The sequence below is a fragment of the Rattus norvegicus genome, chromosome X (assembly GCF_021556685.1).
Source record: "Rattus norvegicus strain SHRSP/BbbUtx chromosome X, alternate assembly SHRSP_T2T, whole genome shotgun sequence".
Lineage (NCBI taxonomy): Eukaryota > Metazoa > Chordata > Mammalia > Rodentia > Muridae > Rattus > Rattus norvegicus.
The window spans coordinates 35,551,275-35,567,169 of NC_141554.1; the positions used below are offsets into that span (position 1 = coordinate 35,551,275).

General features: G+C 41.3%; 1 protein-coding gene across 9 annotated transcripts in view; it reads right to left on the reverse strand.

Moving 5' to 3' along the window:
- The window catches only part of Gpm6b (glycoprotein m6b), a 146,351-nt gene that overhangs the window by 37,987 nt on the left and 92,469 nt on the right, over positions 1-15,895 (reverse strand). For 4 of the 9 annotated variants that reach the window (NM_001431687.1, NM_138846.3, NM_001431682.1 and 1 more), the window contains exon 1: positions 5,510-5,812. The exons of 4 other annotated variants lie outside the window; for them this stretch is intronic. In NM_001431687.1, coding sequence (NP_001418616.1) covers positions 5,510-5,570 — 61 coding nt within the window. In that variant the 5' untranslated portion in view covers positions 5,571-5,812. Of the gene's footprint in view, positions 1-1,793; positions 1,838-5,509; positions 5,813-15,895 lie in introns of those variants that run through there. One more of the 9 variants, NM_001431691.1, reaches the window with a different exon arrangement.

Consider the following 15,895-nt stretch of genomic DNA (forward strand, 5'->3'; position numbering starts at 1 on the left):
ACATATACCTTCTCCAGTCCTTTGGGATAATACTTCTGGAGAGGCTTTTTTCCAACAGTAAATCTTTAGGTATGAGAAAAAAAAGAAAAAAAGAGAATCCCTTCTATACTGTACTTTTGAGCCAAACTTAAACAGAGACATTAAACACAGACTTATCTACAGCATGTATGACATCAGACTACACACACTTTAATCCGAAGGACAGGATCCAGACACCTAAAAGGAATTAAACACCTTGCTGATTCTAGGCATGGATAAGAATGAGGAACTGGTCTATTTCCTACACAAGCCGACCACAACATGCTGTCCCTCTGAGATGACAGAAGAAAAGTGGCTGTGCTGGCTCGTGGAGACACATGCAACTGTGAGTGGTCATCACCCAAAAGGGGCATGACCTAAATAATGGGAAATTGGGAGGAAAAGGGAAACCAATGCCTTGGCTTTCTTCCACGCCCCCGTTTCCTTTGATAATATGATGTGGGGACAAGTGACAACTAGGCTAGAATGCTCTTCAGCATTTAATAATTATTACTCGGAACAACCAAGTAATAAATATGGCTGGCGAAAAGACCACATTCACGGAACAAAGTCTTTCAAAGCTGTGTTTGACATAGTCTGTCAGTATCCATTAGCTAAAATGTTAAGGGAAAAACTTAAGGTTCCAACAGAGTACAGGACAGGCCTGCAAACCTTCTTCATTTGGTAAATCAAATCTGACTAGAACATTGTCACATGCCCTTGTGCACATATGTCTGTGGCTGTTCTTCATGCTAGGATGGTAGATGTGTGTAGGAACAGCAGAGATCAGTGGCCTGGAAGGGTAAAATATGTGCCACCTGGCCTTTTATAGGAAAAGTGCACTGTGCCCTGGTATCAAATGGTAGGTAGGGCTTTGTATACAAAGTGGTTAATGAAATTAATAAAATCGGCCTGTAAAACAAGGCATTCTTTTATTTTCTCTCATCCACTCTCTGAAGAAAAGTATCATGGAGCTGGCTGAGACTCAAAAGTCTCTGTCCCTGCTATTGGTTATTTGCCACCCACCAGCACAATCATGTTAAAACCCATACGATCTTACTTCTAATGATGGCCGAATGGCATCCCTCCTCCAGCGGGAGGAAAGGGGAAGGGCGGCATTTCAAAGGAGCATATTATTAAATGAAGAAATGACTGACAAATGGCGAGTAACAAAGCACACTTGTAAAACTAGGAGTAAAGCCTCCCTATCTCAAAAGCCAGTGTGTGTCCCATTCTTCTGACATCCTGTGGCCACCCCCTTCTCTTAGCCAATTAGCTCATGTGTCTGTGTATTTGGTCTAAACGGGGCAAAAAAAGAAAGGGTGTCTTAGGAATCCCACCCGTCAGCAGTCCTGGTGAAAGGGAGTGGACATCATGCAGACACTGGATGGGTTGCATGTCTGTGGATGCAGCAGGACTAAGAAATGCTGTCACTAAGGAAGATCTCTCACCCTCAACTGACCTGCATTTCCAAGGACCAGAAAAACACAAGCTTCCAATTTACTGCCACAATGGAGGTTTACGCCCAATTTCAAGGAAAACAAATCTAATTTTTCAGAAAAGAGTTCCTCCTTTTTTTGTTTTTTGGTTTTTTGTTTTTGTTTTAATAACATGCCCAGGTTGTGAAAAGTGTGTTCATGGAACTGATAACAGAAAAGGAACGGCTAGACCAACTCGCTCGGATTGTTCTCCACATTTAAATTTTCTTAAAAAAAAAAAAACCAACAATCCCTTCCCCTCCCCCAAACCATCACAGGATGCCATGTCATACCTACCACATATGTCCCCCGCCATCTGGCCAGCCACTTTCTGCTACAGCCTATTCCCCAGGCACTGTCACTTCAGATGCTCACCTTGGCAAACTCTTCCAAAGAATAACTGCATCTAAAACTTTCCCTGTATCACCTTCATATAAACAAGTTAATAAATATCAGTAAGAATGCCAGGGATCCTTCAGAATAATGTAACATGTTAAATGTTTCAGAGAAGTGCTTTTGTTCCCCTCCTAAACAAGCACTGATTCAAATTCATCTTGCATTCCGACTCTGTCCTCCAATTTATTTTCAGTCAACATTATTTCCAATTTACCACATTTCTCTCTTCCAACGTGGCTAGAAACTTAATTTGATACTTGGATTCCGGAATGGATTTCAGCAATGATTTACAGGAAGTGAACTAGCCTGCTTATGATTATTCTAGTAATTCCAATTTCCTACATGTCATAAAAATAATTTTCATCACAGACTCTATTGCTCCCCCCCATGACAGAGCTTTCGAGTTATTGGGGGCTCGATTGTCATCTAACCCACGCTGACACGCTGCCAGCAATTCCAGACGCATCTGTTTTCACAAATGACACTAAGTGATACTCCACAGAAACAAACGGAGTCCCAGCTTTCCATCTTTTCATCAGCAGAGCCATCATCCACTTCCTTTAATTGCCTTATTCATTTTCTCTGTTAATTCCATCTTTACTGAATCTGTTTATTCAGTTCTGCCACTTTAATTCTATGCTCCCATTTAAAAAAAACTGTCACTTGTAATAATTTTGCATTTGCTATACTCATCGGAGAAAACCAACTGGCTTTAAAAAAACAAAAAACAAACAAACAAACAAACAAAAAAACAACCCACCACCACCACCACCACCTAAACACCCAAATCCTGTGTATCCCTGAACACTTGGTGTGAATTTGGTTGCTTAGCAGCGTGCTGGGATAACACTATGAGAGCACTGCAAAGCCACAACCCCTTTCCCTTTTGTTAAGATTTGGATCATTTTTGTCTGAAATAAGAACAAAGCAATTCTGATTGCATTTCTAAAGAAACAGACCTCTTGGTGGCAGTTAGTGAATTGCAATAGCTCACTTGTGCTGCCCTATGTAAACTCTCTCTGGGAACGAACACTACCCAGAAAAGCTGGGGTCAATTTATAAATCTCAGTTTAATTTACATTCTTCATAGACACTGTAATAACTATTCAAAGCTATTCACTCACAAGCTGTTGGGTGCTAGCCACTGAGCATCAATACCCCTAATTAACAGACAGGCATTGCCTCTGCCATCCACAACTGAAAACCAGTGGGAATATATGCAACGAACCTCTGTGAAGTAACAAAAATGTAGGGGATTACATTTAGGAATTAAGAAGTCTTGAAAGAAGAGGAGGAGAAGGGGGTGGAGGGGGAGGAGGAAGATGAAGAGGAGATTCTCTAAGTTCCAAAATCACACAATTCATTTTATAAATAATAATGCTAAATTTGTAAATGTTAATGTCGAGGAACTAAGCATAGGTTCTATACACTTAACATTAATTACATCTGAAGGAATACAGAAGTGATGGGTGGACAGGACCATTCATGGGTACTGTTTGGGGGCAATGGGTCAGGAAACTAGGGAATGACAATGATACTTGTGGAGTTTGGACTTGTACAGGTAGAATATGGACTTGGTCATCCAAATCAAGATACATACATACATTAAGTCGCCTTCCAGAATGCTTTGGGTGGATGGGTGGGTGGGTGTCCCCACAGCGATCCCAATCCTTGCTGCAGATTGAGAATAAATTTTCTGGCCCAGATTCTTATCAAAGCCTGTATTCTACATGTGACCTTAGCTTGGTAGCTTGTCATTTTTAATTCCTTAATAACTAGTGTTTATGAATCCTGGTCATCTTGAAAGTTTCTCTAAAAATTGTATTTGCTTCTAATTTTGCCTCTGTAATAATAGCTTACTACTTTTCATATACTGGAGACAGAGTCGTAACCTGTAGACCAGCCATTAAATGTGTAAAAACGCAAAATAAGAGTAAATGTGAATAAGCTACACGCTTCTGTAGTAAAAATTGTATGCCTTTGGTTTCTTGAGAGAAAACCAAAAGGTACATTTCTCCAGACCTAGATAGTCTGCAGAAGTCACAGTGGTCTTATCTGCCACAGGCAAACACAGCATTAATAAAAAGCATATATAAAGCAATAACCACCCATTTTAGAAGAAAAATGCTATGAACTGGGGTAAGTTTCTTCCAGAATACTACTATATTATCAGACATGCAGTCAACTTAGTATTAATTGTGACGGAAATGAAACTCGATAAATATTCCCAAGAGTTTCTCTTATTGCTGTTTGACCATTCACACAGATTCCGAAAAAAGAGATGAGAAAAAAAAAATCACATGCACGAAAAGACAGAGTGCCTTTTGTTAGGGGAGAGGTAGACTTTGTGTGAGGATTGAACTAAAGGACCAACTTTCGAATGAAATTGCTTTGTACTTGTTGCCCCTGAAGTGTCTGTTTAAAAGAGGTTAAACGGCAAATCTGTGGATAGTATCATGCTTCTATAAAAACAAATTTAAAAAATGAAATTGGTCTGTTTAGGATGGAATGTTAGTATAGGCAGAAAAAAATTCTATATGAAGATACACAGTCTTCACCCGAATGTGCTGTGAGGTTGAACTACATGTAGATGTATTTTTCATATTTAAAATGTTTGACGGCAGCAATTTCGTATGGCTCAACCCATATATTAATAAAGAAACTGTGGCTGGAGAATTACTATTATTTAGGGACTGCTGTTCTCTGTAAAAGTCATGAGAAAGAACCTAAGCATGACTTTTTTTTTTTTAAACTGAGCTAGTGCAGTTATAAAACATGTTGGTGCATTTTATGATGGTTTCTATCTTGGAGTGAAGAGATCAGTTACAGTGCAGCTAGATGCCGTTAACCTAACACTGGCTGAGCTGTTTCTATGGGGCATCCAACTTGACCTTAGAGGCATAGCGTCTCTTTTCTGCCATTTTCTTGGTGCAATAACGACAATTTCTCCAAAACCTAAATATCAAAATTGTGACATCGTCTAAGACTTCCTTTAAAGATGGAGCCCTTGGACAGTTTTTCCTTCCCCAAATCATTTAAGTTTAATTAGCAAAAGATCTCTTCCTTTCTATAGGTGCTGGGGGACAAAGCTGACGTCCCCTTTCAAGCCCCCACTATAAATGATTATTACATGTCATAGTCTGATACATGGAAAGAACAATCATGTTAGAATAAAAAATTAGAGCATGTCTAAGTCACTCGCGTATTATTGGAATCAAAGCATATTTAGCATGCATGTTCCTCTAGTTCTTTAGCATTAATACAGAATAACACATCTCCTATTCCGTGAGCATAGCATGCAGAACATAGGACTTAAATCATGATTAATTATTTTAGTAAAAAAAAGAGAGACTGTTTTTCCCATCCAGTAGCCCAAGGTGACAAACTACAAACACCCTTTATGAAATACCACGTTACATAGAAATCCTTGCGACAGAAATAGAAATAACACTATTTAACATTAGTCCCCAGGATAAAGAAAAAACCCACCCAATACAAGACCACACCACCAGGGATTGTTTTAGAGCCGTTTTTAGAAGAGACAAAACCTGGCTAACCCCTTTCAAGAACCCTCAGTCAAAATCTTTAAAACAGGCTATTGTCAGAGCGCTGGGTACCTTTTCTCTCTTGGCTTTGTTCAGTATTTTCCTCGGCTGCAGTTTCCATGGCTGGCTTCATACCATCCACCAAAAATGCTTTTCCCTGCTTCCCCACAACACACACTTTTCCCCCTCCTCTTCCTTTTCTTTTGGACTCCCCTCTGTCTCTCTTATTTCCACCCGCCTGATTGAGAGGCTCTGTTCTTCACTACAGTAGATTACAGTGCCTTCCAAGACGCGAAAGTCTTGTCAGCGTCAATTTCGCTCTGCCTACTGGTCCATAAAGACAGCTGCCAAGGAGCAGGCGACCATACGTCACCGAGGATCCCGGTTATAAAACAGCCACTCTGTGCCCCCACTCTCAGTGCACCCCAGGAAGCTCCTGCTCCCCCACCAAGCTCTTCCTCCCCCTCTCTCTGTCTCTGTCTCTCCCTCTCTCTGTCTCTCTGTCTGTCTCTCTGCCCTCCCTTTTTTCTTCTTGCCAACTGCAACCCAATGAATACTAATTAATTCTCCCAGGAAATAATAGACTTGTGACATCAGAGGAAGGGATGTGGAGGAGAAAGAAAAGAGCCCCCTCCCACCACGTGACTTGGTCAGACCACAGTATATGTTATCTCTCAGGAGAATGCCTATTTTCCTATGCGTCCCCTTTCTGGGGCATCAGTTTTGTTTATTCTATTTATTCCCAGCCCTGGAAAAGTCTCTTCAAAAGATGTACTCTTGCTCTATTAAAAAAAAATAAAAAAACAAAAACCAGAAAAACTTCTGTTTCACAAATCTCTGGACAAGTTTACTTAAAAAATACTAACAACAAAAGAGAAGAGATATTCAGGAGGGAAGAAACTTCCAATAGATTTAACAATGCTGACAGCAATTTAGCATTAGATTCTACTTCTTTGTATTAATATATGAGGAATTTTAGCTCAAACACAATTTGTAAAAGGGGCTCGTGCTTATTCTACAATCGGTATATTGAAAGTATATCTACTTGATATTTTGGTGGTTTCTAATACAAAAATCAAGGTTTTTTGATAGGATGGGATTCCATCTGCACAGAATATTATTAATTAGAAGTCCTCCGTTAAACCTCAAGAGGGTACTTTTTAACAGCACTCTAAACATCTGGCTTCAAGGCTATTGTGCCCACAGGGATTCCAATGATTCTGATGGCTGATCCTGATTCACAAGCCCTTTTGCACAATTAAGACCAATGTTCTTAACTCAAATTAAGCATTTAAATCTTTTCTTTGATTATGAGCCTGAGTTTTCAAGCATCACCAATTTCATATTCATTTAATAATTGCATCTGACTCACTCACCTTCATTGTCCTCACTGAAAAAATTCTGTAAACTGAAGTCACATACAACGATAACTATCAATAACCATGGGATATGGGATTCCAGGAGCCGGCATAGTCTACTTGACACCCATGTTGGGAGTAAACATTAAAGACATGTTGGAGGGCCAGTGACACGGCTCAGTAAAATTTCCTGCTGCCAAATCTAACCACTAGAGCGCCATTCCTGGGCTCCACATGGTAGAAGGAGACAATATATTACTGTGCGTGCACACACACACACACACACACACACACACACACACACACACACACATTTTTTTAAAAGTGGAAATCATCTCTCCTAAAAGCATTCTCCAAAGTTTTATGGGATTTTTATACAATACCTCAAAACAATGTGGGAAGATCCCAAATCAAAATCTTTTAGCAGCCTGATCTTTTAATGCTTTGGTTTTAGATAATCTCTCACGCCCATTTATATTCAACATTTCTGCTGTGTTAAACAAGAAAAGACGTTGAAAACCAGTTTGGCCTGCTTCGACACTTTCTTTTAATTTTCCGTCTCCCTTTCCACTTTCCTCATTGTCCCTGAAGACCACGCCCACAGCCAGCTTTGCCCTGAAATATGGTTTCAGCCTATTTTATTGTCTCTTGGTGAAGGGATTGGGAAGGCACCACCTAAAGCTTCAGCCTCTGGAGAGAGAGAGAGAGAGAGAGAGAGAGAGAGAGAGAGAGAGAGAGAGAGAGAGAGAGTGATATAACTATCTCCATGGGAAAACTCATAGTGTGCCTTAATTGAACAGTTTTTTAAAAGCTGCGTCAGAACAGTTTAGGTTCATTCAGGCACAAAGGTCTAAAATTTTACTTCCACATTGGTAAGATGGCTCTTGTTATCAAGTATGGTCTGAGCTTCATCCTTAGGGCTCACACGAAAGGAGAGAACCGACTTCCACTGCTAGTCTCTGACCTTTATATATGTAAACGTTATTTCACTGACAGTGAAAGAAATGAATGTAATGTAAATTATAAAAAATATAATTGTGATTAACTATGCTAGTGGGATTTTTTATAAAGTGTCTAACAAAGTCATTTAATTCTAGAAATATCAGAGGAGCCTAATTTTGTTGGATCTCCTATTTGACAAATTAGTTTGCTTACGTAAGAGATAGGGTCTGTATGGTGAGGTACTTACCACGGAACTTAGGAACATTATTTTAATACTAACAAAATGAAAGGCAAAATATGAAAGGCATTCTAAATTTTCTTAAACTGCTGTTGTCTATAACATAGTGGCAAATCAAAGCAACTGGACAAAATGCCCTTTTAGTTTTACTCGGAAAATCTACAGGTAAATGCGCTATTCATTATTTTTAACCTTATTCGTAGCTTTACTTCTGCTAGGACTATGATTTATGATACCACTTCTGGAAATTACCATTGTACCAGTTCATAAGCAGCTTCAAAATCCCACGGATGTTTATGATCAACCATATGATTAGGAAAGAGAAGAAAGAAGCAATAGAGAACCCGTCAAGAGGAAGAAAAAGCAAATACATGTTTAAAATACTTTTGGGCATGCCTCCATTTTTTGCGCATATATATGTATTTTGCATATATATGTATATATATATATACATATATCTCAAACAGGAAAAGAAATGAGTCTTTGAGCTGAAGCTGTTTCTTTGAGCTTCATGCTGTAAGACAGTAAAGACACATGTGAAAGCTGATGCAGGAGTAAGAGATGTTGACAGAAAATGGATGTATTACATTAAAACCTATGAAATGGCTGCTACTGCCTTAAAAGAGTACAGTGTCATCCACATGCAGCGGTTATTTTGTCCACCATGTTCATCTATCTGCTAGAGTGCCACAGTGAGCTCAGGAAGCATGCACATGCTTGGAAGAGTTTTCCAAGTGCTAATGTCTACCAGTGTGGCCATCGGTAAGCCATGGTGTTTTCTCTAGGTAGCCCCCAGGCTAATGGGTCATAGAAAACTTGCTTAACCAGAGTGCTCCTTCCTGCCAGCAATATCACAAGATGAACATAGGAAAACTCACCAAGTTGCAAAGTCACCTCCCTATACTTAGCCTAACGATATAGTCACAAAACAATTTTGCCCACTGCCTCCCCTCCACAGCTTTTCTGGAATTATATTTTAGGGGTTTTGCTTGTTTGAGGAGCAGGGCTCAAAATGACTGAAGTCAAAAGAAAAATGAAAATGCCAGGAATAGATTTTTTTTTAAAAGTCATTCTAACTGCAAATTTCTCCCAAGCCATCTTGGCTCATAGAACATTTATGTCACACGAATTACACTTGGCCATAATCCTTCCTCCATGTCTGATATGGAAAATGCTGTCTAATAAGAAATACAAACTAGAAAAACACAGGATAGTGCTAGGAATTCAGAATATGATTGTTAAGAATTGTTTTTTATCTATAACTAAACTGTATTAAAACTTTTTTTATCAGTTTGGGAAAGCCTTTTTCTTGCATGATAATTAAATTTCTAATTTTTGTCTTTTTTTCCCATAAGGATTTCTAAGAGCTTGGGCCAGCCTGTCCTATATAGTGAGCTCTTGGCCAGCCTCAGCTACCAGTATGACACTACACCCCGCCCATGCCCCACATAAACAAATAAGAAGAGGGCTGACACACTAGTCCAGTGGATAACAGTACTTGCTGCCAACCAGAACAATCTGAGTTAGATCCCTGGGACCCACATGATGAGAGAAAATTGTCCTCTGACCTCTACATGTGTGCTATGGAACATGCGAGCTTACAAACACAAAAGAAGTAACAATGTCATAAAAGATAAATAAAAATAATAGAATTTCTAACTTTTCATGAAATGTGAGCTTTGGGCTCATCACAGAGGCACTATGCCATGAAGTGGCATGTTAATTTTCCTAAGTAGGGTGGTCCACACGTATCTCAAAGTCAATGTGAGTATTGTGGCTTCCTTCCTCTCTCTCTCGTATCATGGTTGCACAATGTCAGCATACGCCACACTCGGCATGGGGTCATTCTTCACTGGTTGGACATGTGGGTGTTTGAGAATGTTCCTGGCCTCCACTCACTAGATGCATGAGGGAGGAAACTCATTCCCAGCTGAGAAACATTGCCTTCAATCTAGTTTTCTGTGGTTGCTAGAACATACTCTTTTAATGGCTCTAAAGCCTGGCTGTGCCGTGGACTCAGCTGGGATGATTTAACCGTACATCCAACCTCCTACATATTGTGACCAGTTAGTAGTCAGCTTGTGTGGTGTGAAATCTTTAAAATCTCCCTCCACCCCAGGTTGTTTGAACAAGTAGCAAGAATGTAGGCAGTTGGGACACAATACTTTTGGAAGGGTACAAAGAGAGAAATTTGGTGGACCTATAGAAGAGTCAGGGAAGTCATATCCTATGATGGAGGCTGTATACACAGCAGAAAGGGCCAACTGAGAATCAAGACAAGAGATGGGGGAGGTAGTGCTGATGTCCACAGGGAGCATACTAAGAACAGGGGATAGACTGATTTCCTAGGGCCAGTGTGACAAAGGAGCATAAACTTGATAGCTTTAAATAATACAAATTATTCTCTCACAGTTCTGGAAGCTGAAAGTCCAAAGCCACGGTGAGGAAAGGGATGCATTTTCTCTGAAGGAACCATGAGGCAGATTCAGTTTTGCCTCTGCCTGCTTCCAGCAGCCATCACTGGTCCTTAATGTTCAGTCCTTGTCTTGGCACTGTGCTCTAACCTCCACCCATGTCACCATATGGTGTTCTCTCTGGGTGTTTCCTAAGGACACCAATAGATCGAGTTGGACTTAGGCCTACCTTAATAAACCAAGGCCTCATCCCCACTTCTATATATCTACAGAGACTACTTCCAAGTAATGGAACTTTCACAGGTACTAGAAGTTAAGATTTTATAATATTGGCACCTTGCGGGGGCAATATATGACTCAACTCCCACCAGGTGAGGGAGACTGAGAAAGACGATCGTGTTTGGAAGCCATATGAGCTATGCTTATAAAATTCCTCAGTCTAGGCAGGATTTCTAAGTGAAGAATTGGGTGCTAGCAGCAAGGAGGAACAAATTTGAGTGGGGGTGGGTGTGATCCCAGAGCAGAAGGCACAGAGGAGAACACCATGCATGTACCACCTAAACTCTGGGGGCCTTTGTAGAAGTCCTCTCAAAGGAGGCCAAGAATATTGGAGAAGATCCAGGGGCCCGTCACAGTGGAGAGAATTTTGAGAAGCTGGGGAGGTGACATAGTGAAAGCAGTCAGATAGGGAGGATGTAGTAAAGACCACTGAAAGAGAAAATTTCAATTCCCTGGCCAGTGGCATCACAGAGACTAGAATGGAATCCCATTTTTAGAATGATCACAGGAGGACTGGTAAAGTGAGGAAGAGGAAGGAAGGATGGGTCACGTACTACAGAAGTGTATCGAGATAAGGCAAGGGAAATGCGTAGCAGATAAAGGAGAAAACCACAGCCAAGAGCAAGTCCACAAAATATTGGATCCTGCAAAGGCAACTGGGATTGAAAGAGATTGAGATGTACGTGGAGGTGGAGGAGTGGCATGGAGTCAAGAGGCCAGGAGAGTAGGCACCAGCTCCACAGGGCAGGCTGAGACAGCTCTGCTTTTATGGGAGTAAGGACAGAGGAACTAAAGGAAAACAGATGTCTATCCAACTCAAAGACTCAAAACACTCAAAAGACATGGTGGTGACTGGCAGGTTACTGGTACAGCCTGCCGTGCATGGAAAGGGTACACAATCTATTACCTGATGCATCCATGTTACAATCTTAGGAGGCATAACCACTCCCAGTAGGTGACAGAGTAGAAGGGTGATGGTCTTGACCTTATTAAGGCAGACAGCTTGCCCCAAGTCTGGGTTGCTTGAAGATATTAGTGGACCTTACATTTTTAGAGTATCAGAGGCCCCAGAGGGTGGAGGAGAGGAAGGGGGAGGCAGAAAGAAGGAGGGAGAGGGAGGTAGGGAGAGAGGGAGGGAGAGAGAGCTTTTATTACACACTGTTACACTGGGGAATGGATTCTGGCACAACAGTCACACCTAAAAGATAAAAAAAAAAATCAGGAGTCAGATGATTTGTCTTTTGTTATAGTTTTTTTTTTTTTTTGAGGTAGGATTTCTTATACCCAAAGCTGCCCTTAAACTTGCTGTACAGTCAAGGATAACCTTGAACTCCTGATACTACTTCCACCTCCTGAGTATCCGGATCTTAGGTGTACAGTCCCACACCCAGGTTCCTTAAAACATGGGGTTTTGTGTATAGCCAGGCCAACACTCTACCAACTGAGATACATTTCTTGTCCTCATTTTTTATTTCTTTAACTTTTTTATTTAAAAAAGGTATGCATATGAGTGTTTTGCATATAAGTGTTTTGCATATGAGATTTTTGCATATGAGTGTTCTGTCTATGTATATGTACATGTGCCACATGCTTGCCTATAGAAAGTCAAAAGCGGATCCAAGGCCCTGGAACTGGAGTTAGAAATGACTGTGAGCCACCATATGAGATCTGGGAACTGAATCCAGGTCCTCTACAAGAGCAGTAAGTGCTGTTAACTGCTGAGCCATCTCTCCAGCCCCTCTTTCTAATGATTTTGATAAAAGAAAATGTCTGGTTCTGTGTACACAAGGCATATATCAGGAGACAGACAGCTGATCTACTGAGACGATGCTTCTTAGTTCATTATCACGTTCCACAGGGATTTTGGATTCCCTCATTAAGAGTCACACACCATCAACAGGCTCTTCCGGACCACCCCCGCAAGGGGCAGACCTTCAGAGTCTCTTTGTTATGCCTTCACTGCAGCTCTTAGAATTCCAGTCATTACTTTGTTGTGGCTCCTTCTTATGTCACCAGAAATCCTAGGGCGTAGAGCCTAAGAGTGAGCCACTCAACATTATAGCTGGGAGAACCTGGGGTGCTCTGGTAAGAAAGTGCCTCAGGCCATTTGTCAAAACCCCACCCCAGCGCCAGCCTTCTCAGCTCTGGCTCTGTTCCAAGAGGGCACAGCCCCCAAGCCCCTTTCCTTTAGGTAGCTTCCTGGGTGATCTCCCTGTCTACATTTTCAGCAGTCATTTTAACCCTTCTTCAATCTCTCTCACTGATAAGCGCCCATTTTCTCCACTAGCAGACAGCCATGCACATTTACCGGCTTTCCATAGACTTGGCAATGATCACTTGGAGCAATCCCAACTTTCAGTAGGTTGTGCCCAAGGAGGGCAACCCAGAGCAGATATGTCTCTGTATCTTTGGCCAGTTTTGCCAAACACAGATAATTTGAAGTTAAATCACAAGACATTTGGATGGTAAAGTATCTCACAAGTTGAAGATGTGAGTCTTTTAATATTCCTTCTGAGAACTCAGGTGCACCAAGAAATCCATTTTTTTTTTTTTACCTAGCAGTTACTTCACCCCTCAAACACATATTTTCCCCAGAATCGAGTCAATGTAAGGATTAATGAGTTTCTGTCTAGGGAAAGGTGCTTTCTCAGACAGGCACATGGACTCCCCCCACATTCCTCTTGGATTGGCAGACCCACACAGGCCCACTCACAACACTGCTCATTTCATACTCATATGGGAGAAGAGAAAGCATCAAACAGTTATAGTTGGCTGACTTTATATATGCACCCGAGATACTTGGCCAGATGAGGGTTCTGTTTATATGTGGAGTGCAGTGACTGGGCTCAACCCTGTCTCTATTGAACCATAGCTTCCCACCTGTGAAAAGTGTGACACAGTCCCTCACTCAAGGACAAGGACTGCAGGCATCCTCTATACCAGCACTGACAAGGGAGTTGACCCATGTTCATTCTATTGGCTTCAGGACAATATTGAAATCAGGTCTTGCCATCTTTCTTGGACAGAGACACCAAGCAGAGGGAACCAAAGGGGCTTGAGGGACTTGGGCTATGGCCCAACTTTGAGCAGAGCCTTGGCTATCAGATGCGAATGCTGGGAGTTCAGGAATCAGGTAGTTAGAATGGAAAGGCACAAAGCTAAACAAGGGCTCCTGCAAAAAAGGCTTTTAACACCATCAACTACATAACTTCAAGAGTTCAGGTCAGCACCTGTGAGTTTTTTCAAAACAGCTCACTAGGACTGGAAATGTAGCTCACTTAATAGAGTACTTAGTACAGATGAAGCCCTAAATTCAACCCCTTGTACCTCATAAAGTAGCTATGGCATGCACCCCTGTAATCCTAGCACTGGGAAGGTGGAGGCAGAAAAAGCAGAAGTTCAAGGTAATCCCTAGCTACAGACTGGAATACTTGAGACTGTCTCGAAGAAAGAGAGACAAAGAAAAAGAGAAAGAGAGCTCTTAAATACTTTCTCTCCTAAACATAGTAATCCAGACAACTCTGCCTGCCCCTACTCTCTGTAGAACGCAAAGCTGTTCACCTCCCTGACAAAGATTCTCATAGCCACATCCTCGTCCACCATCTGTTCTAGCCATCTCTCCAGTGACCAGCATGCTGACGTCACCTGACCTCACATGAACCTTGACTTCATTAGCTAAGGGAAGAACTCATGCTGGAGCATCCTCCACTGGGCTATTGTTAACATATCAAGATGCTGCAAAGCCTCAACATGCCTCCTACTTTGTACTGACAAAATGCTATTTCTAGTTTGGAAGCTTGTCATGCTCCCACTACTGCCATACAGTCCCATGAAGAGTGAAGCCAAGAAAGGACTAGTGGGTGATTGCATATCCTATTAAGTTTTTCCCTGTCCTTGAGCGCCCCCACATACTTTCAATTTAGGTTTTTAATTCTGAGACAGACTATCACTCTATAGTCTGAGATGACCTGGAACTCATAGCAATCATCTTGCTTCTGCTTTTTGAGTGTTGAGGCTACAGGCAGGAGCCATTATGCCTGACTTCACTTCTATGTCCTTGTCTAGCTTGATTAGATTTTTAGGGCACTTCTGTCCTCAATCTCTATTTGCCCTAGACCTCTCTATGACCTTGTCCTAACTCCTCCACAACCATTTCCAAGGACATCCCCAAAGAGGATGCCCAAGAATATAACACCTTGTAAATAAACAGAGGTGATATGAATAAAGCCTCAAGATTACAAGAAGGTATGTCTCTAAGGATATTTACTCTTAAAGAGATGGATGGAATTATTTCTGGACGTTGATGGAGGATGGGGGTGATTGTTAACACATGAGTATCTGAGATAAAATTAGCTTTGCTTCTAGTTTCAATTTTTTTGAAACACAATTGAATTTCTTCACGTCAGAGACCACACAAACCTAGCTACCTTCATGGGCATGCAACAAGTATCCTTATCTCAAAAGAGCCTTTGATATAAAGGTCTTGAACTCCTTTCTTTAGAGACATGGTCTTATGTATCCCACCATGGTATGCTGTGATTATAGGTATACACCACCACACATAATTTATGCAATGCTAGGGATAGAACCTATGGCTTTGTACAATGCCAGGCAAGCAGTCTACCAACTGAGCTGCCATTTCCAGCACGTTGAGACAAACAGACCACATTTTCAGCTTGCATTGAGCTCTGAACATTCTATAGCTAGCCCTACCTGTGAGGTCTGACCTAGTAAATTATCAACCTTCAAATTTATAACTATGGGATTATGAGATCAGGAAGATGCTAACATCTGTGTTGACTTGAAAGCATTTGGCAAAATCCCATCACATGTTTGGGGGAGGGTTGCTTGATGCTGGCAGTATCACTCAGTTATACATTCTAGTGTAATTAGAATGGGCGACTGTGTATTCAAAGTGGCTAGTAGGTGGTAGCCGTCAACCCAGAGAGGAAGGTGTCTAGTTCTCCACCACATACCTCTGCACTTGGTCTATGCCATGGACATGGGAAAGCTACTCGAAGCCTCCAGAAGGCAGGCCATCTATAAGCCTTTATTTTACCACCTACTCATGTGAAAAAAAGATACAGGAATCAATCTAGAACTTCTTCATAGAAAGCTAGAAGAATTTTGTTCAAGTCTTCTGACCTTCTTTTAAACAAATATGATGTACAACGAATTCCAAAACAGGAAAGAAAAGTTAAGAGTGTTTAGTTGCTTCTCTCCTTTA